Source organism: Miniopterus natalensis, chromosome 4 (genome assembly GCF_054644295.1).
Source record: "Miniopterus natalensis isolate mMinNat1 chromosome 4, mMinNat1.hap1, whole genome shotgun sequence".
NCBI classification, from domain to species: domain Eukaryota; kingdom Metazoa; phylum Chordata; class Mammalia; order Chiroptera; family Miniopteridae; genus Miniopterus; species Miniopterus natalensis.
In genome coordinates, this window is record NC_142084.1 from 77986375 (window position 1) to 78006170 (window position 19796).

The following is a 19796-nucleotide window of genomic DNA, read 5'->3' on the forward strand; positions in this document are numbered from 1 at the left end:
AGGTTTTTAATGGGGACAGAGTTCCAGTTTGGAAGATGAAGTTCTGGAGATTGACGGGGAAGGTTGCACAACAATGTGAATGTACTTAATGCCACTGAACTGTACAGTTAAAAATGGTTAAAATGGCCCTTGCTCAGTGGTTAGAGTGTCGGCCCTTGGACTGAAGGGTCCTGGGTTCAATTCCGGCGAGGGGCATGCACCTTGATTGCAGGCTCGATTCCCAGCCCTGGTCGGGGCTCATGCGGAAGGCAACTAGTTGATGTGTCTCTCTCACATCGATGTTTCTCTCTCTCCCCCTCCCTTCCTCTCTCTGATATCAATAAAGATATATTTAAAAAAAAAAAAAAAAAAAAGACTCTGACTCTGACTCTGTCTTGCTGGCCCCCTCTTGTACCCTTGATGGAAGCCAGCTGCCATGTTGGAATCTGCTGTATGCCCATGTGGCAAAGAACTGAGGAGGGATACTGGCCAATAGTTGGTGAGAAACTGAGGCCCTTCATCCAACAGCTGGCAAGGAACTGAATCCTGTAATAGCCACGTGAGTGATCTTGGAGCAGAACCTCCCCCCGTTGGGCCTTGAGAAGATTACAACCCCATTTGACACCTTGATTGCAAACTTGTAGGACACCCTGAATCAGAGTGCTAGCTGAATGGCACCCAGATTCCTGACACAGAAAGTATGAGAACACATATACTTGTTTTAAGCCATTACTTTTTCTGGTTGCTTCTTACGAAAGTGCCCCAAGTGCCCCAGAGATCCCTTGCCTATTCTACCATGTAAGGTTTATTGAGGTATAATTGATATACAAAACCTGCATGTTATATATTTGTATGTAGTATTAGTGCATACTATTGTATACAATTTAATATATACATTTAAATGTCTACAGTTTGATGAGTTTGGACATATGCCATAATCAAGGTAATAAACATCTATTACCTCCAAAGTTCCCTCCTATCCCTTTGTTTTAAGAGGGGTGGGGAGGGTAATGAACACCTAACAGAAGATCTACCCTCCTAACAAAATTTTAAGTGTACAATACAGTGTTAACTATAGACACTGTGTTGCACAACCAAGCTCTAGAACTGATTCATCTTGCATATCTGAAACTTTATACCTATTGAACATCACTCATGGAACATTTTTGGCAAAATTTGAAACTAATTATGCTGTACCAATCAGTCAACTTCAGAATGTGGGACATTTTTACAAGACAACAGGACTTCAAAATCATCAGTCATGCAAGACTTGCCACCCTCCCAATAAAATTGAGGAGACTTTTCTAGATTAAACTGAAAGAGATGTGACGACCAAATGTAATAAGTGAAACTTGATTGAACTCTAGATTTTGTTTTAAAAAATATAAAGAGAAAATTGGGGAAAGAATAACAGTTTTATCGACTGAATTTGAGTTATTTAATCAACGATAATAACTATCTTGGGGTGATAATGGTATTGTGGTCTTGTAGAGGATGCCTTTAGGTGATACATGCTTAAATACTGGAAGGTAAGAATCAAGATGTCTGTAACTCTCTTCCAAATGGTATAGCAAAACAAACACTTTTTGTATAGATGTTCCTCAATTTACGATGGGGTTATGGTCTGATAAATCCATCATAAATTAAAAATATTGTAAGTCAAAAACATTTAATAACCCAGCCTATTTAACATCACAGTTTAACCCAGCCCATGTGACCATGCTCAGAACACTTACATTAGCCTCTGGTTGAGCAAAATCCTCTCGCTGCCGCTGCTCAGCACACGGGAGAGTATCCAACCGCCTATGGCTAGCCTGGGACAAGATCCAAACTCAAAATTCAAAGTTTTGTTTTTTTTTAAATTTAAAGTATGTGTATCACCTTTGCACCATCATAAAGTCAAAAAATTGTATGTTGAACCATCATAAGTTGGGAACCGTCTGTGTATATTTGTGTACATATGTATAATAGAGAATACTAAAGCAAGTGTGGCTAAATGAATCTAGGTGAAGTATATATGAATGTTTATTATATTATTCTTGCAACTCTTTTGTAGCTTTGAAATTTTTCAAAATAAAAAGGTGGGGAAAACAAACTACTCTCCACGTGTTTCTCAAGCTGTCATCATTTCACCTTCTACTCACAGCAAAGATTCCTCGGAGTCTGCATACTCCACGTGCTGATTAAATGTTTAATAACTGGCCGTCCAAACAAACAAAAAACCCCTGATCTTTAGTGTCTGTTAGTTCCTATGGTGTGAGTACTCCCACTATGGCCAATTTCAAACTACTAATGTGGTGTCATTAGACCCAGAATTGGTAAGCAGTGCAGCAGCACACATCACATAGTGTTTCCAGCATACAGATACGATATATGTAAATAAACTCAGCAGCACAGATAGTAACATGCAGTAAAATAATTAGAAGTGTTGAGTTTTGAGTATTTATTACCTTTGTCTTAATATAATCCATTTGATCATAAGTTTATACAGTCAATTTTTAAATAACGGCTGTGTTTAGCAACTGCCTCCAAAATTTCTAAAAGTTTTGACAGCTGGCACTCACCAGCCAATACACACTGGCTCCAGCACACCCCTGTACAAAAATCAACCCACTGAAATCTGGCTTCTACAGACACCATTAAACCAAAACCCTCTTGGTCATCTCACCAAGGACCTCCATATTGTAAAAGTCAAAGGATGGTGGATACAATTCTGGCCTGCCTGAGTTGTCTACAGCATTCAGCACTGCTTGCCCCATCTGCTTTCTCCAAGGTCCTCCAGGTTCCCTTTCTACCTTTTGACCAGCCCTGCCCTGTCTTCTTTAAGGGCTCTTCTTCCTTTACTTTACCTTTAGGCCTTTGATATGCCTGTTTGACACATCCTCCTTGGGTGCCCTTGTCCAACTCCATGGTCCCAACTACAACTAGGAGGCGCAGACCTTCTCAGGTAGTTTGCTCCTCTTCGAGTGAAGACATTTCAAGGCCAGAGTGGAGCCCGCATCCCTTGCTCCCACCCCGAGGTGGAGCTCCTGAGGGATAGTGAATGCAGGTCTGTCCAACCCTGAAGCCAGGGAGTGTATGTTCATTCCCTTTCAAATCCCATAGACCTTATCACAATTTAATAATGCAAAAGGTTTCAAATAGGGCAAACGCAGCATACATTAACTCCCCCAAGAGACCAACCCTTCCTCTCCCCAGCCTCAGATAGCTTGGTGGCGGCATTCACTAAATGGGAAATAGTATCTGGTTGCTGAAAGGACAGAGGCCTGAGCTTCTGGGCAACGTCTGTCAATTCACACTGAATCGATGGAAGGGTGGCCCACATCAGCCGGGTCTCACCTGTTCTGGACCAAAATCATCAGGAGCCTTTCCAAAGTGCTATACAAAAGTGGGCTCATTCGCTCTTGCTCTTGGAGCAACTCAATTGCCCGTCTGATGGTCACTGTCAGACAACCAGTCATTATCAGTGAGAGCCAGTCAATCACTATCGCGCCGGTTCGCTGGTCAATCAGTCAGAACCCAACTGAATCCGTTCTTGTGGTGGGTCGTTCGACCTACGCGTCCTTCCGGCCATTGGAACCCTGCGTATTTTATAGGGGAAATCTCCGCCTGCGACAGAATCCGTCTTCAGGCTCCGCCCCTTCATAGTCTTATCCAACCATAGGTCTCTGCTTCACAGGAGTTCCCGCCCCCTGGGTCACATCCAGTTACAGACTCCGTTCTTTAGAAACACTGTCCTATCAGAGGCCTAGCTCTCCAGGAATTCCCCGCCCCCTATTAGGCCTCGTCCCTATCGGAGACCTCACTCCAAGGCCCGCCTCCCTTGGAAGTTCTATCCAATCAGAGTCATTTTCTGTCCAACCTGGCCCCCGGGGTCTGATTGTCCCAGGCCCACGGCGTTCCAGGCAGACGTGACGGATGACACCATCAAGCCGCGCGGAAAGAAGGTCACACGAGATCCTTCAATATGGCGGCGGCGACGCTGCGGAAAGGCTTGTGCCGCTGCCCGCGGGTGAGCAGACTTGTGGGGTCAGGGGGAGGGGAGGTTAGGAGGATGGCTGACCTTAGGGAGCTCCCGGCCCACGACCTCTAGGGCCTCCTCCTCAGGCCTTTGGACCCCTCGGCCCTTCCCTGGTCTCGGCGAGAGGCTTGGGGTTGGGTTGTTCGGTCAGCTGAGGCCGAGGAAGGGGACCCGGAGTGAGGCCTGAGTGTGGGCGCCGAGCGTGCCGGTCGTTGCGCTGGGCTGAGCAGGAGCGGATCACCGCTCCTCGCCCCCTGGTCAGACCCCATGGGGCTGGCGCCTAATGGAGAAAACGTAGCGAGGAGAAGGCAAAAAACCACGACAGTTATTGCTCACGTTTATGTGCCAGGTCCTCTCCCGAGAGCATTTCCTGCATAGCCTCTCCTGTCCGCCCGTATGAAAGTGTGGGAGGAAAATCTTGCCCTTGCTAAGAACTTTGTCTCAGAGTTGCGGTGGGAGGCAGGGCGTGTAATGTTCACTCAGAAAATAGAACTTTATGTTGCGCTTGCTTATCGCTGTTTCACAGGTTAGGAAACGGGGGACAACCTGGTTAAGCAACCTGCCGGCAGTCTCAGAGCTACTGGGGTGGCCGACCCCTTCCAAAGCCGAGGTCATTCAGACTCCAGAGCCAGATTCTGGAGGAAGGAAAATATTTCATTGGAACCTGAGTGCCTGGAGAAAGTTGTCTTTGATCCTGAACTGACTTTTTTTTCTTGACTTTTGTCTTTTGAATCAGGGTTTAGAGGTTGAATTTGCATGTGTTTGGATTTGAACAAAGAGGGAACCAACCTCAGGTTTGGCCCTGTTACGGGATTTCTTGCCCAGATTAGCCGGGTCTTCTATTTCAGACTTGCTGAAGTCAGTGGCTCCAGGATCTATAGAGAAGTAAAACAAGTTATTTCAACTCCTTAGAATTAACTTAGAGTAGCTGTAGGAGATAGTGGCGTCTGTATAAGTTTGGGATGTTGCCTACGGTGTGGAACAGGGAGAGGAAAGGCCCATAGAATGTGGAAATAAAAGATTGGTTCTATCCGGTCATTGACATCAATGTACCTGGCCCCCCGCTGGGTTCTAGGATTGCAGCATTGAACAGGACCTGCACTGGCCCTTCTCTCATGGAGTTTAAGTTCATTATTTGGTAGGAGAAGAAATGCCTTTCACATGAGGTTAGCGGCATCTTTGCCCAAGTGACTTCCTAAGTTGCTCTGCTTGTAGCCTGACCCTGGACCAGGACATGGTAGGTTTATTCCAGGGTTGTGCCTGGTACAATGAGTTATCAGTGTTTACCTCTTTTTTTTTTTATTGATTTGAGGGGGTAGGAGAGAAACATCAATTTGTTGTTCCAGGCCTGGCTGGTTTGGCTCAGTGGTTAGAGCATAGGCCCTCGGACCGAAGGGTGGTGGATTCGATTCCTGGTCAAGGGTACTTATATCAATTGCAGGTTCAATCCCCAGCCCCGGTCAGGGTGCGTGTGGCAGGCAACCAATTGATATGTCTCTCTCACATCAATGTTTCTCTCTCTCTCCCCCTCTTCCCTCCCTTTCACTCTCCCTAAAAATCAATGGAAAAGATATTATCCAGTTAGGATTAAAAACTAAAAAATGATAATAAATTTGTTGTTCCACTTATGTATGCATTCATTGGTTGATTCTTGTATTATGTGACCTGACCAGGGATCGAACCCACAACCCTGGCTTATTGGGACAGTGCTCTAACCAACTAAGCTACTCAGCCAGGGCTATCGGTGTTTACCTCTTAATGCCCAAGTCTCTGGTCTTACAGGACCAGCAGAAGTGGGGTGGGCTTGCCTGGCTGACATGGCTCAGTGGTTGAGTGTTGACCTATGAACCAGGAGATCTCGTTTCTATTCCTAGTCAGGACACATGCCCAGGTAGTGGGCTGAGTCCCCAGTAGGGGGTGTGCAGGATGCAGCTGATCAATGATTCTCTCTCATCATTGATGTTTCTCTCTCTCTTTCCCTCTCCCTTCCTCTCTCTGGAAAAAAAAAAGTGGGGTGGGCTTGTGAGAGAAGACTGCTTGCCATCAATATTGAGGCTCAGCCTGCCCATTTTCAGACTAAGGGATTAAATCAGGGGTTTAGCCTTGTTCCACCACAGATTGGCATTTCCTGGGACACATCTGGTTTCCCCCAAGTTCAGAGGCAGGAGGGTAGAGATGGTGGTAGATCCAGTGTTTTCTCTTTCTACCAGGTTCCACTAGCTTCTCAGAATGTGGGAAGACTGTAGAGCATCTAGTAAGGGGCAGGCATGCAATAAAAATTGGCAAATGAGTCTCAGGTGACCTTTTTTTTAGTGTGGCCTACTTACATCCTAGTCGCCCTCTTATCTGAATGGATCTTTCTCTTTTCTCCCCCAATTAGAGATGCCTTGGCAGTGGAGTTCTGTCTAGCCACAACCTAGTGCCACTACCCCGTGGTACCTATCAGATATGCCGACCAGATGGAGAGCTGCCACTGGTGAGTAACTCATGACACGAGCAAGCAGACAGAGGAGGAGGCCAGAAAAATCAGAACTAGTTGACAGGAGAGAGGGCTGCCCATATTGCCAGGGGCATCTGATTGGCAGGCATTCCATATCCAAGTCCTTCGGAGTTATAGAGCCTAGTGTCCCTGGTCCTCTCCGTATCCCCAGAAGTGCTCAACATTGTTAGGGATAGGAACCCTGCCTCACAAAGTAGCATGCTGTGTCAACTCTGATGGCTAGAAAGGGATCCTCTATGTTTTCTACCAGTGGGTCATTCACCGAGCAAGGCTGTTCCCTTTTCTAGGTGACAATCCTATAAGCATTTGAGTAGTGTCACCCATCATATCCTGGGGCTTAGTTTCCCCAGGCTACATCTCCATCCTTTTTTTTTTTTTTTTTAGTTTTAGGGTTTTTTTAATTTAATTTAATTTTATTAATTGTTTTTCATCTTCACTTGAGGATATTTTTCCATTGCTTTTCAGAGAGAGTGGGGGGAAAAGGGGGAGAGAGAAAGAAAGAAACATCAACTGGTTGCCTCTGTGGGGATCAAGCCAAGGTACGTGCCCTTGGCTGGAATCAAACCCGGGACCCTTCAGTCCACGGGCCGATGCTCTAACCACTGATCCAAACCGGCTAGGGCTCCCCCATCCTTTATGTTGTTCTTCACAGTTAGCATTTTCTAGAGCTTTTGCCCTCCCTTTTACTCCTCTTTAACCATGCTTCTGTTGGTACCTCACCACCACAGGGAGGAAAGCCTAAAACCTGACACTTCCCTAATCTGCATTGGGCAGCCCGCTCTCCCTTTCCAGTCTCATCTCAGCTGTTTCCATGCCTGCCTCGCTCAGGCGTTTTCTCCCTGATCCTCTTCTGGTGCTGGTACAGGCATGAAACAGGCCCTGTGGCCATTCCCCTTACTTGTCCAGTCCCACCTACCCACCTGCAGTTTGTAGCCCCTGAGTGAGTGGCAGGGCTGCTGCAAGGTAGCATGGTCCCTGATAGTCTTAGAACTCGGAGTCCCATGAAGAGAAAGGCTGGTCAGGGTGCATCTAGACAAGACAGCAGCCTGCGAGCAGCAGGCCTGGCCATCCTTCCTGTGGAGTAGCCCCTGGACTTGTCAAAACTTACCCTGGGGCTTGACAGGCCAGGGAGGCAGTCGCCTGAAACTGGGAAAGTGAGTCACCAACCATGGCAGCATACTCAGCACATTGTGGTAGAAGTGGTAGGAGAAGCTGAGCACACTTGGCCACTTCACCATGACTTGACTCTCCCACAATAATTCTTTAGGCATTCTCTTTTCTGAGCTTGCTCTTAGTTACATAGGTGCCAAAGCAGGGATCTAAACCTGGCTCTGTCTGACCCCGAAGCCTATGTCTTGAGCATTGTACAACACTGTTGCTTATGCCTGGAGCAGGACCTCTTCTGGCCTCCTTAGGGTCTGGCTGGCCGCTGGGTGTGTTGGGTTTTCTGGTGGAGGGGAACTTTGAGTTTGAGCTCTCGGTGACTGATCCTATGGGCCAAGAGAGGGAAGTTTGGACCAGGCCCTTGGGTGACACCTAAATCCCAACTGGGGACTTGGGAATAGCACCAAAGGAAGAAGTTACCTGGCCCCAAATGCCCAGGGAGCAGAACCCTATGCCAGCTCCTTTGGGATGAGGGGCCACAGAGTCCTTTCAACTTCAGTTTTGGGTCATGGGCTCCTTTGGTGTTGACCTTGGCCTTGGGTGAGCATGTTTGAATCCCCATGAGGATTCCAAGCTGGTCTGTATCTTGCTCAGTATTTCCTCTGTTGGAGAAGGTGCCTGGCATTTTGTTTTTAATAGACTTTATTTTTTTGAACAGTTTTAGATTTACAGAGAAGTCGAGCAGAAATTACAGAGTTTGCATATACCTCCTCTCCCACTCAGCACAGTTTCCCTCTAATTCACATCTTGTATCAGGGTGAGATATTTGTTACAACTGGTGAGCCCATATGGATACATTATTAACTGAAGTCCATAGATTACATTAGGATCACTCTGTGTTGTACATTCTATGAGTTTTGACAAATTTAATCATGAGCATTCACCATTATAGTATTATAGAGAATAATTCCATTGCCCTAAAAATCCTGTGTTTTGCCTGCTTATCCCAAACCCCAACCTCTGGCAACAGCTGATCCTTTTATTGTCTCCATAGTTTTGCCTTTTCTAGAATTTCATAGAGTGGAATCAGACTGGTTTCTTTCACTTAGTAACATGCTTTTAAGTTTCCTTCCTGTCTTTTCATGGCTTGATAGCTCATTTCTTTTTATTGCTGAATAATATTTTGTTTCTGGATGTCTCACAGTTTTATCGCCTGATGCTTTTTAAATTTTCATGTATCATTCATTGTTAAACCTGTGTAAACAGAGGGGAGAAAATTAAAAGTCCTTCATTCCTTTTATATCTTTCCAGTCCAAATCCTATTCTTCTGGAAACAGAAAAGGCTTTCTCTCTGGCTTGCTAGATAATATCAAACAAGAATTAGCCAAAAACAAGGAAATGAAAGAAAGTATTAAAAAATTCCGAGATGAGGCCCGGAAGTTGGAAGAGTCAGACGCGCTCCAGGAAGCCAGAAGGAAATATGTGAGTCCCTTTGCTTTGTGTCTTCCTTAGTGGGCACACTTGCTTTCAGAGCCAGGATTTCTCTGGTCTCAGTACATGGAGCTAAGGGCGGGTGTAATTGGGGGAGAAGTGGCTTATGTGGAGATAAGGTGATCTCACTGATAATAGCTGCCTAGGGGACAAGAGTGGGTCGCCCAACTATCCAGTTCCTCAGTGAGATAGTACAGCATCCTCTAGCATTGGCTTCTGGGAGCTTGTGAGAAATGCAGAGCCTTATAGCCCTCTCTACCTGCTGGGCTAGAATCTCCATCTCCATAGGCCCCCTGTGACCCCCTTGAGCACTGGGTTCAAGGTGAGTTGCTCCTGAGAGCCTCCCAATCATGGTCTCTGGGCAGAATGGGCAGAAAGTGGGTTAGGTTGCTTGTGTAATTACTAATTACCACTGCTACCTCTTATCAAGTTGCTGCCAAACACTCACCACTGTGAATGAGGGCGCGGGCACTACCCCAGGCCCTTTGGTTTTTGTTCTTTTGGCCCCCCTCCCAGGTTTATGCAAGCCCTGTTCCCTCTGAGTGTCCCCAAGTCTCTAACATGGATGTAACTACCTGTGTGGGGATTCAACCCAAGGAAAGACCACCCTTCCTTTTCATTAAGGAGGGGAGTGGGCTGAGGGGTCCTTTGGCTGCAGAGCACACTGAGGTTGGGTGGGGTGGTTGGGGTGTGAGAGACACTGCAGTGACTGGTGGCTGGGTGGGGGGCAAAGTGAGGCAGGAGAATGCTGACTTGCTGACAGGCAAGACCACATCCTGTGACCCAGAGAAAGATACAGGGCTGGGGCTTTCTGCACTCAGGAGGATCCCAGTCGGTCTTCAGCTCCTGAGACCCACAGAAGAGGCATTGGGGCAATGAGGGGCTCTTGGGATGGGAGAGAGGGAGGTAGGATGTGGGGAGTTTGGGGAAGGGAGAGACTGCTGAGAAAATGCTTCTTTGGGCCTTTGGCTGTCCAATAGCTGCTGTATGGTAACAAAAGGAAACAACATCTTTTCTGTAGAAAACCATTGAATCTGAAACCGTGCGGACAAGCGAAGTGATCAAGAAGAAGTTGGGGGCTATCACTGGCACTGTGAAGGAGGTAATGGCCTCTGGGTCCCCTTAGTTTCCTGGTTGTAGATCTCAGGGCCCATCTGTGCCTCACCTCTCAGGAAAGCGGTGCTGGCAGCCATGGATGAGCAGGCATGGGTCAGGAGCTGGGTGGCTAACAAGGGGAGAGCCAGTCTGGCCTGGAGACTTCCAGAGTTCAAATACACAGCACCCCTCAAGAAGGAGGGGAAGTCAGACTCGCCCACCTGCCAGGCAGTTTATTACTTAAGTTAGAAGTGAACAGGCCACTAGCCAAGACACGAGGATAAAATAAAAGGTTTTTTCTGCCTGCCTACAAAATAGAAAGGGCCTGGCCAGGCGTGGCTCAGCGGTTGAGCATCAGCCTAGGATCCAGGAGATCGAGGTTCCTTACCTGGTCAGGGCACATGCCCGGGATGCAGGCTTGATCCCCAGTAAGGGGTGTGCAGGAGGCAGCCAATCAGTGACAACTCTCTCATCATTGATGTTTCAACTCTCTCCCTCTCCTTTCCTTTTTCTGAAATCAATAAAGATATACTTTAAAAAAAAAAAGAATGGGAGGGGACACTTTGCCCCCAGGGGAGGGTGGATATGGGAGTGACACCCCCCCAGACGATGTGGGACTTTCTTCTTGGTTCTGTTCTTTCGGGCAGAAGAGGAGGGGACAGGGCTCTTCCATTCTGGGCCCAGTACTGGGCACACCCTCACCTTTCTTACTCCCTCCTCCTGGGCTGCTGCTCCTGTGGAATCCTATGAAGACTTAGGGCTCCTTCCCATTCTGGGAAAAGGCCACTTGACCCAGAGCCCAGAACCCCAGAAATTGTGAGCAGTATTCTTGAATGTGTGTGTCTAAGTCTTGGGGCCTCAGGAGCCTGATGAGTTCAGAACACCTGTTTCCGCCCACCCTTTGGAAGATAAGGACTGGCCTTAGTTCCAGGGGAGCTCCTGTGGGTCCCCATGGGGTACTGTGCTGACACTCTCTCCCTTTTTTGTCTCAGTAGAGTCTTGATGAAGTCAGTAAAAGTGACCTCGGCCGGAAAATCAAGGAAGGTATGGAAGAAGCAGCCAAGACTGCCAAGCAGTCAGCCAAGTCGGTGTCTAAGGGTGGGGCCTTCAAAGCCCTCTCCCAGGTGAGTTAGATGCTGGGGCCTGTGCCGAGGACACTCTGGGCTCTAGATTCTCTGAAGCTGAGAGCCAGAGTTCCCATCTCAGAACTCAACCCCAGAGAAGGCTGGCTGCACTGAAGGGAGTGCAGTGGGACTGGTGAGGATTGCCCACTCAAGGTGCCACGTCCTGCTCCCCTCCTGTCTGGGTGACCTTGGGCAAGTCACAGCCCCAAGGGAGCTGCAAGTTAATTCACTGAGAGCCTCTTGCCCGCTCTCAGCTGCTAACACCCTGAGCTTATGTACATAACCCATATTGTGCTGGGGGTGGCTTGAGGTCCTGAATTCATCCCAATAACAGTTGTTGAACCTTACCACGTGCCATGCCCTCTGCTGGCCATGAGAGCCACAGAAGAAAACATCTGAGTTCTTGCTCTTGAAGGATTTGGGGGGGACAGGTAAGGGGACAGGCAGTTTCTTAGTGACATGTGACAGAGGAACACACAGGGGAGGGGTTGCAGACAGAGCAGATCCTGCAGAGGAGTGTAAGCACAGCCTGCTTGGGGTATCCCATGTAACGACATGGTCAGAGCAACTGTGGGGGGTGGTCAGAGGGAGGCTGAGGGAAAGCAGAGACCATTGGAACGCTCCTGCAGGCCACTCAGAGGAGTTTAGGTTTCCTCCAGAAAGTGATAAGGAGCTGAAGAAGGATACAAGCAGACCTCAGAGAAACTGTGGGATCGGTTCCAGACCACTGACTAAAGCTAATACAACAATAAAGCCAGCCGTAGAAATGTTGTGGTTCCCAGTGCATACAAAAGTTATGTTATACTATACTGTAATCTGTTAAGTGTGCAATAGCATTATGTCTGAAATCACAATGTATATACCCTAATTTTAAAATATTGCTAAAAAAAAATGCTGACCATCATCTGAGCCTTCAGTAAGTTGTAATTTTTTTGCTGGTAGAGGTTCTTACCTTTAATTTATAAAAACCATATCTGCGAAGTATAGTAAAATGAGGTATGCCTGTATTGGGTGAAAAGAGGCACAGCTATCCGGTCTGGACTCTGGCCTGAGAGTGTCTTAGGAGACCCTGATGCAGCTGCCCTTGCGGGGAGGAGAGGGAAATGGGTTTCAGTGATTTGGAGAGGTGGATCCACAGACTTTGGGTCTGCTTGAATGGGCAGAGTAGGGCAGAGGCAGAACTTAGGATGCCCCTCAGGTTTCCAGGGAGAGTGAGGTGTTGGTCTCAGAATCTGAGGGTCATCTGGGGGCAGGAGAGGCATGCCTGCTATTCCTGGAGGGCAGGGGCAGAAGTCTGGCAGAACTGAGGTCTCCCTGGAGGTTCAGGCATGTTGTTGCCGTGCATCAGGCCAGGTGAGTGCTCTGGGCCAGGTGACCAAAAGACCTGGGTAAGGTGAGGCCCCAGGGTGCCATCAGGCCCGAGGTTGGCGTTCACAGCAGACACTCCCTAACTTAAGGCACAACTGCACCGACTGACATTGGTCTGTGGGTGTCAGGAAGGTCCCCAGTACCCACCCTGAGCTGCTTGGCTCTCCTCCAGGGGGTGGAGTCAGTGAAAAAGGAGATCGATGAAAGTGTCCTGGGCCAGACTGGGCCCTACCGCAGGCCTGAGCGGCTCAGGAAAAGGAACGAATTCGCTGGAGAGAAGTTAAAGGAGGAGAAAGTGTTTGAGCCCAACGAGTAGGTACCAGGCTGGCTGGGGATCCCCCTCACTGCCTCCCTTCAGGCTGACAGAAGTCCCACCCAAGTCAGTTACTGAGTTTGTTTTCTGCTCCAGGTTCCCTGGCTCCCTTGAGAGAATTTGGGGGAGGGTAGGTGGTGGGAAGGGGAACAGGGAAGGCAGGAGGCTGGGTCGCCGCAGCCCCTGGGCTTGGGTCATCCTGCTGCCCCCTCCCTGCAGCAATGGGCCTGGGCCCAGTGACTCCATGGCTGCTGCTCACCAGCTACCCCATCTTCCCCAGGGATGCCCTGGGGGTCGTGCTGCACAAGGACTCCAAGTGGTATCAGCAGTGGAAGGACTTCAGGGACAACAACGTGGTGTTCAACCGTGAGTGTCCATGTCACCAACACTTGACTGACAGCAAGGCTATGATGGGACATTTACTGAGCACTTCTCAGGCTCTGGGCACAAGCCAGATCCCCATTTCACAAAGGAGGAGACTGAGTCAGAGAGGACCACTTTTTTCTGCAGGGTCATTCAGTGAATGAGTAGTGGGGCACTAGCCTCTAGGTGGCCATTGGGCAGGGACATTGCCATTAGGGCTGGGTCACTGTCTTGGCCAGTGTCAGAGCTGGTGGTCACAGCAGGGTGGCCAGGCACAGCGGCCTCCCTGATGGTGTGGTTGTGGATTCTGAGAAACACTCCCTCGTAAGGAAGGACGGAGGTTGGGAACCCTGATGCAGATAGAGCCAAAGCCTGCTCAGGGCCCTAGAGTTACCTGCTCTCACTGGGATGTGGGGCTTCCCAGTTGCTGACAGAGTGGGGCCGCACCGCACCAGAGGCCCGTGTTTCTGTATCTGCACACTCCCCTAGGCCCACAGCTGAGCTATCTCTGCAGCCACTGAGGTAGGTTGGCTGCACAGTCTCTGCACGGCTGAAGAAGCAGGCTCAGAGAGGTCCTCTCATTTACCCAGCCTGTGTCTGGGGCAGTCACGCAGGGGCCACACGAGCTCCCAAAAGTCAGGACAAGGGATATATTTCTGGAAGGGAGCCCTGATCCCTGACCCCATCTCCTGCAGGGTTCTTCGAGATGAAGATGAAGTATGACGAGAGCGACAATACATTCATCCGGGCGTCCCGTGCATTGACAGACAAGGTCACAGACTTGCTGGGTGAGTGGGTGGCTTCAGGACCATTTTGCCCCACCCCCATACCCCTGGCCCTCCAACAGGGAGGGGTTCCCAGCCCCCTACCTACTCCTGGCTTGGCTGCCCCCAGGGGGTCTGTTTTCAAAGACAGAGATGTCAGAGGTGCTCACGGAGATCCTTCGTGTGGACCCTGCCTTTGACAAGGAGCGGTTCCTGCAGCAGTGCGAGAATGACATCATCCCCAACATCCTGGAGGTGGGTGCCCAACCCCGAAGGCCCCTCCTTGGGTGTCCTCACCGCCCTTCCTCTGGTGTGCCACCAACCCTGAGACCAGATCAAAAGTTCCTCCAGGGATGTTTAGCTAAGGAGGGTGTTTTCTCAGCAAAGACAAGGCTTCAGTCATCAGAGCCTGAGCACCCCTCACTCCCAGACCTTGTCCATCAAGTACCTCTAAGAAGGCATCTGTTGCCCATGGCCCCCTTTGGTCCTGGTGATGGTGGCCCTCACCCATGGTGTATGTCTGCCTCTAGGACTGAGTCTCTCTTTTCATCTCTTGTTCTCTGCCTGAAGCTATTCCCTCATAGCTGCCAGGGGTCAGGTGTTTGTCTGCCAGGTGCTAGAGGCCTTTCAGGAGTCAGGGAGAAGCTGGCTGCTCGCTCTTGGGGCAAGCCATGAGGAGGGCTTGGGGGGATGCATGTGAGCTCAGGCCAGACCCGCAGGGCAAGGAGGCCAGACCAGGGCCACTAGAACAGCAGGGGGCTCTCTTTCCTCTTCCTTGGTAAGTCTCCCTAGGAATCTTTTTTTTTTTTTTTAATCTTTATTGATTTTAGGGAGAGGGAGGGAGAGAGAGAGATAGAAACATCAATGATGAGAGAGTCATGGATCAGCTGCCTCCTGCAGGCCCCCCGGCTGGGGATCGAGCCCGCAACCCAGGCACATGCCCCGACCGGGAATCGAACCCCGATCGCCTGGATCCTAGGTCGATGCTCAGCCGCTGAGCCACGCCCGGCCGGGCTCCCTAGGAATCTTGAATCCCATTTTCTTGTCCCCTTGCCCGTCCTTTGGCTCAGAAATGAGGGGGGGGGCTTGCTCAATGTCCCCCCCTCCATGAGGCCCCTGCGCAAGGTCAGCTGCCTTTTCTCTGCCCATTCACAGCCCCCAAGACGTGGCTGGAGCCTGGACAACCTCTAGCCCAGCCAAACCAAGCCTTTAGGAAGCCCCTAGTAAGATGAAAGAAAGGCCCTCAACTCCATGTGGATGCCTGTCCCCCCTGCCTGCCACCTCCCTCCCACCAGCCTCCATGTGTTCCCCTCTCCTTCCTCCGATTGCCCAGGTCCCTCATGCCACTTTGGGTACGGCTGGGCAGAGATGGGAATGGGGTGATTCCTGAAAGCAGCAGTCCAAGCTCAGATAGTTTCTTCCGGGTAAGGGTGGCTCAACACTCGGCCTACCTGCAGTTTCCCACAGGCACTTGGCTCCCCTTCCTTCTCTGGGCTCCTCCATGATGCTCCTCAAATCCAGCCCTGACTCCAGATTCTTATAGAAGCAGCCCCCACACCCCCTCCCTATTTGGGCCTGGCCATCCAAAGCTTTATCCCCAGGAGAAGCAGAAAGCAGCTTCTCACCTCCTTGGCTCAACTTCCCTGTTAGGGTGACAGCCTGGCATGCTGCCACCTTCCTTTTCCTTCCATCAGGCCCTTGGGGATCACCCTGGGCTACCCTGTGGTCACATATGCAGAGACTTTGCTCCTAGGGGCCTGGGGAAATGGCACCCCCTGCTGTAGCCTGACTCAAGTCCCCTGCCCTTCCTCAGCGTGGGGAGTCTGCAGAGGAAAGGTTCTCACTAGAGAACATTCTTCAAAGTTCTCCTGCCTCCAAAGCCCACTCTCATTTTCACACTATTTTTTTTTTTTTTTTTTGTCTTTTCCTTTTTAGGCTATGATTTCTGGAGAGCTTGACATTCTCAAAGACTGGTGCTATGAAGCTGTGAGTACTTTCTTTTTTTCTATTTAGGCCAAAAAAGAAATTACAGTTTGGAGATCTGCTGGGGCAACTAGTCTGGAAAAGGCATCAGATGGCCTGGTGTCCTGATTAAAGGGAGGTTCTTATGTTTGACATGCTTGCAGGCACAGACCTTTTTGTCCCTTATGGACATCTGTGCTGTGGGCTGTGCCATGTAACCTGCAGGACCCACAAGGGCTAGGTGTCTGGTCCTTCCAAACTAAACTCCTAGTCAAGGATGTCCTTCCAGCTTGCACTTCCTTTCCTCACTTGGCCTAAAGGATGGCCTGGGGCTAGGGCAGTCCTCCTGCATTGTCATCCAGAACCCTTCCTCCATCCTAATTCTGGTTTAAGAAGGCTCATACAAGAGAAAAGTGATCCTAAGAGAAGCATCTGAGTAAGATGAGGTTTCAGTGTGGCCTCTCTGCCCTGTTTCAGGTGGCTCTAAGTGACATAAAGCAAGGTCCCATGGCCAGGATGGCCTGGGGTATAGGTTGGGCACCCAGGGGTCAGGTAGAAATGGACAATGAGTAACTCTGGGTTACATTAGATGTTCGCCCGGAGCCCAGGGGTGCTGGAGAAAGAGCAGTTGGAGGCCCCACTGGCCTGTGTCACCTTCCTTCCCTGAGCCAGTCACACCGTTGTCCCCATTTCGTGGGGTGCAGCTTGAACACAGTAGCAGCATTCCAGGATACACAGAGCGCAAGATGAATTCATTAGCTATTCTTGCTTCAAGATCCCAGAACACAGATTAAAATAGACATTGATAAATTTCCTTCCTGGAGAGGAGCCATGGGTCCTGATGAGACCCCACTGCTCCCGGGAGTCAGGGCTATAGGTCCCAGGGCCACAGGCAGTGCTAGGCTATGAGGAAGCAGGTCAAGTGTCACCAGGAGCACACTGTCTGCCCTGTTCCTGGCAGCCTCCTTGTCCCCTCAGGGTTTCCATCTCCAGCCACCTCGCCTCACCCTGCTCACTTCCTGACCTATGTCTTCATGGGGTGTTTTCTTTCATCTTCTTTGTATTAAGCAATCCAGAGACTTTTTTGGCTGATTCTATTCTGTACCAGCTCAAAAACAACTTGGAAAAAATAGAGAAGTCAGATTTTCTTTTTAAACACCCCCCTGCACAGTGACTAATCCAGCAGTCAGTTACAAGTGGTGTGTGTGTGTGTGTGTTTTAACTGTGGGACCATTAGGACATGATGGATTCTCTTTGCCAGAGAGCTGCTGGTGCCCCTGGGAACACAGCTGAAATCATAGCTGCTCACAGAAGTGTTTTTTAAATCTCACAAGAAGTAGGACGGGCTCTATATTTTTTTCTCTATTGGAATGTCTCCCATTGTGGTTGCCTGTTGTGATATGAGGCTGCACATGTCCCAGAGGCTGTGTTTTGTGCCTGGGAACAAGCATGAGGGGATTAAGAGTGTCATTTGGAGCTCCACTGTCTCCGTAGGAAGAACAGACTGCCTGTGTGGTCAACTACTTATGAAGGGCTAGTCAGAATAAGGCAGTTAGTTTCAGAGCCACCCATGGGTTAGGGCCAACCCTACTGTTTGATTCTCAGCGAAGACGGAGTGAGGTAAATGTGGGAGCATTTACGATCAGCCAAGCAGGCCTCAACCCTGCAAGTGCATTTTAGGTGGCTTTCCAGGAGTGTTACCTACTTCACTGATTAATACTACTTTCATTTGGTAGTCCTGACCTAGCCCTGTCTTTATAATGAGAAGGAACTGTGTGACTTGGGCCAGCAAGTGGGTGGCACCAGCCTCTGTGCTTGGACCCATTTTCCTGGCATCTGCTACTCCTGGCATAGCAAACGCAGGCACCATGGCCATTTCTGGAAGGTGCAAGAGCTGAAATCAGGAAACTGCTCGTGAGCCACCTGCAGGAAGTGTGTCTCAGGATGCTGGCACCAGCCCAGGATGGGCAGGCATTAGCTGGTGCACCAGCCTTTTCCTGTGGCGGTGTGGCTTGGGCTTGGGTGGTCCTCAGATGGGCATGTTGGCCTCTTGTTGCAGACTTACAGCCAGCTGGCCCACCCAATCCAGCAGGCCAAGGCGCTGGGCCTCCAGTTCCACTCCCGTATCTTGGACATTGACAATGTCGACGTAAGTGCCTCTTCTGGGTGGGCTGGGTGGACCCTAGGGATGGGAAGGTATACTGATCAGCATGAGAAGTGAGCTGGAGGCGTTCCAGCACAGGTGGGCACTTTGATTAAGTGACTGAAGGGTCTCTTGCAGTGAAAGTTTTCCATAGTCCTGTGGTTGGAATATTCTTAGGCAAGTAGTGGGCGTCGGGGGTGCTGCTGCCCAGACATCAGGGTTTCCAGAGTCCCCCAAGGCGGTGGTATGCCTACACCTTCACTAGGAAGGCTAGGGACTTTGTCAGCACTTCTCAGGCTGCTGAAGGTCTGCTCTGCCACAATCACCCCAATTTCCTCCCTGTTCTGGGCTGAAGGCTTGCCAGTGCCAGCTTCCCTCTCCCCCCTGCTTATGTGCCAGGCACCCAACTTTGTGAGGTCCTTATGCCCCCACATGGCCTCAGTCTGGGGACCAAAGGGCTGCCAGGGTGTTGGGAGCCCACATGGGGTTTTAGCAGTTCATACTCTATCTCACAGTGGAGAGCTTGGACTTGTCCGTGGGAAGGGTCTCCTGGGAAATCCCTACCCAGAAACAGGCCAGCAGAAGGTGACAGCCTTGGAGTACTGATTGGAGTGTCTCCTCAGTGTCCCTCCAGGATGATGAGTTGAAGTGTTGAAGTGCCAGGGCCTTCTCCTGATAGCATCCCAGGAATGGGGGTCTCCCCATCAAGGGGAGCAGCAGGGAGGTGGCAGGGAACCGTTCAGTGAGGCCCACCCACCCCGTTTGCTCCCCTTACAGCTGGCCATGGGCAAGATGATGGAGCAGGGGCCCGTGTTAATCGTCACCTTCCATGCCCAGCTAGTGATGGTGATCAAGAACCCCAAAGGCGAGGTGGTCGAGGGCGACCCGGTGAGTGAGGGAGGGGGCTAGACAGAGCAGGCAGCCATCCCAGGACCAGCTGGATGGCAGCGGCCAGCCACCTTGCACTGGTGGCAGTTCAGAGCCAGGAGTTTCTATGACTGGAAGAGGACAGCAGGGTGGCACCTTGAGAAGTCCCAGGGCCTGTATTGGTCCTGGTGGAGTTCAGAGGGCAACTGACCTCTCCCATTTTACCAAGTCCTGAGTTTTAGACTCTGTCCCAGCCTCTGCTCTGAACCCCAGACCCACACCCACACCCCAGCACCCCTCCCTGGTCCTTCCCAGCGTTCCCCATGTCCTGACCTGGCAGCCTCATTCTGCTGTGCCGCTCTCTGCCCCCGGGCCCATACCCATTCCCACTCCTGCAGGACAAGGTGCTGCGCATGCTGTACGTGTGGGCACTGTGCCGGGACCAGGATGAGCTCAACCCCTACGCTGCCTGGAGGCTCCTGGACATCTCAGCTTCCAGCACAGAGCAGGTCCTCTGAGCTGCAGCTCAGAGGTTCCAGGCTGTATCATTGCAGGGCAGCTGCACAGGGTGGGAATGATGTCCACCTGTGGCAACAGACCTCTGGGGACAAGCCTGTTAGCTCTGGTCTACTCTCTGCCAGGGTGGCTGCAGAACCAGCTGGACAGGGAAGGGCCAGGGACTGTGGAGGGCTGCTTCCCACA

General features: G+C 50.3%; 1 protein-coding gene across 3 annotated transcripts; it reads left to right on the forward strand.

The window, feature by feature from the left end:
- The first annotated feature begins 3891 nt into the window (after positions 1-3891).
- Positions 3892-19697, forward strand: TIMM44 (translocase of inner mitochondrial membrane 44). Of its 3 annotated transcripts, none has more exons than XM_016203487.2 (13): positions 3892-3991; positions 6381-6476; positions 8916-9086; positions 10117-10197; positions 11186-11314; positions 12855-12994; positions 13276-13361; positions 14054-14146; positions 14253-14377; positions 16058-16108; positions 18144-18233; positions 19005-19115; positions 19493-19697. In XM_016203487.2, exons 1-13 carry the CDS (start codon positions 3947-3949, stop codon positions 19610-19612), a joined length of 1338 nt encoding a protein of 445 aa, XP_016058973.1. In that variant the 5' UTR covers positions 3892-3946; the 3' UTR covers positions 19613-19697. The 3 variants fall into 3 exon arrangements, with proteins under 3 accessions (XP_016058973.1, XP_016058975.1, XP_016058974.1); XM_016203488.2 differs by lacking the exon at positions 3892-3991 and adding an exon at positions 4455-5237; XM_016203489.2 differs by lacking the exon at positions 6381-6476.
- The last annotated feature ends 99 nt before the right edge of the window (positions 19698-19796 follow it).

Bases quoted from the DNA above. Each gene is read 5' to 3' on its own strand.
- TIMM44 (XM_016203487.2), top strand. From the start codon at position 3,947: ATGGCGGCGGCGACGCTGCGGAAAGGCTTGTGCCGCTGCCCGCGG. The intron at 12,995-13,275 runs GTAGGTACCAGG...CATCTTCCCCAG, and splicing joins AAAGTGTTTGAGCCCAACGA to GGATGCCCTGGGGGTCGTGC. The intron at 14,147-14,252 runs GTGAGTGGGTGG...GGCTGCCCCCAG, and splicing joins CAAGGTCACAGACTTGCTGG to GGGGTCTGTTTTCAAAGACA.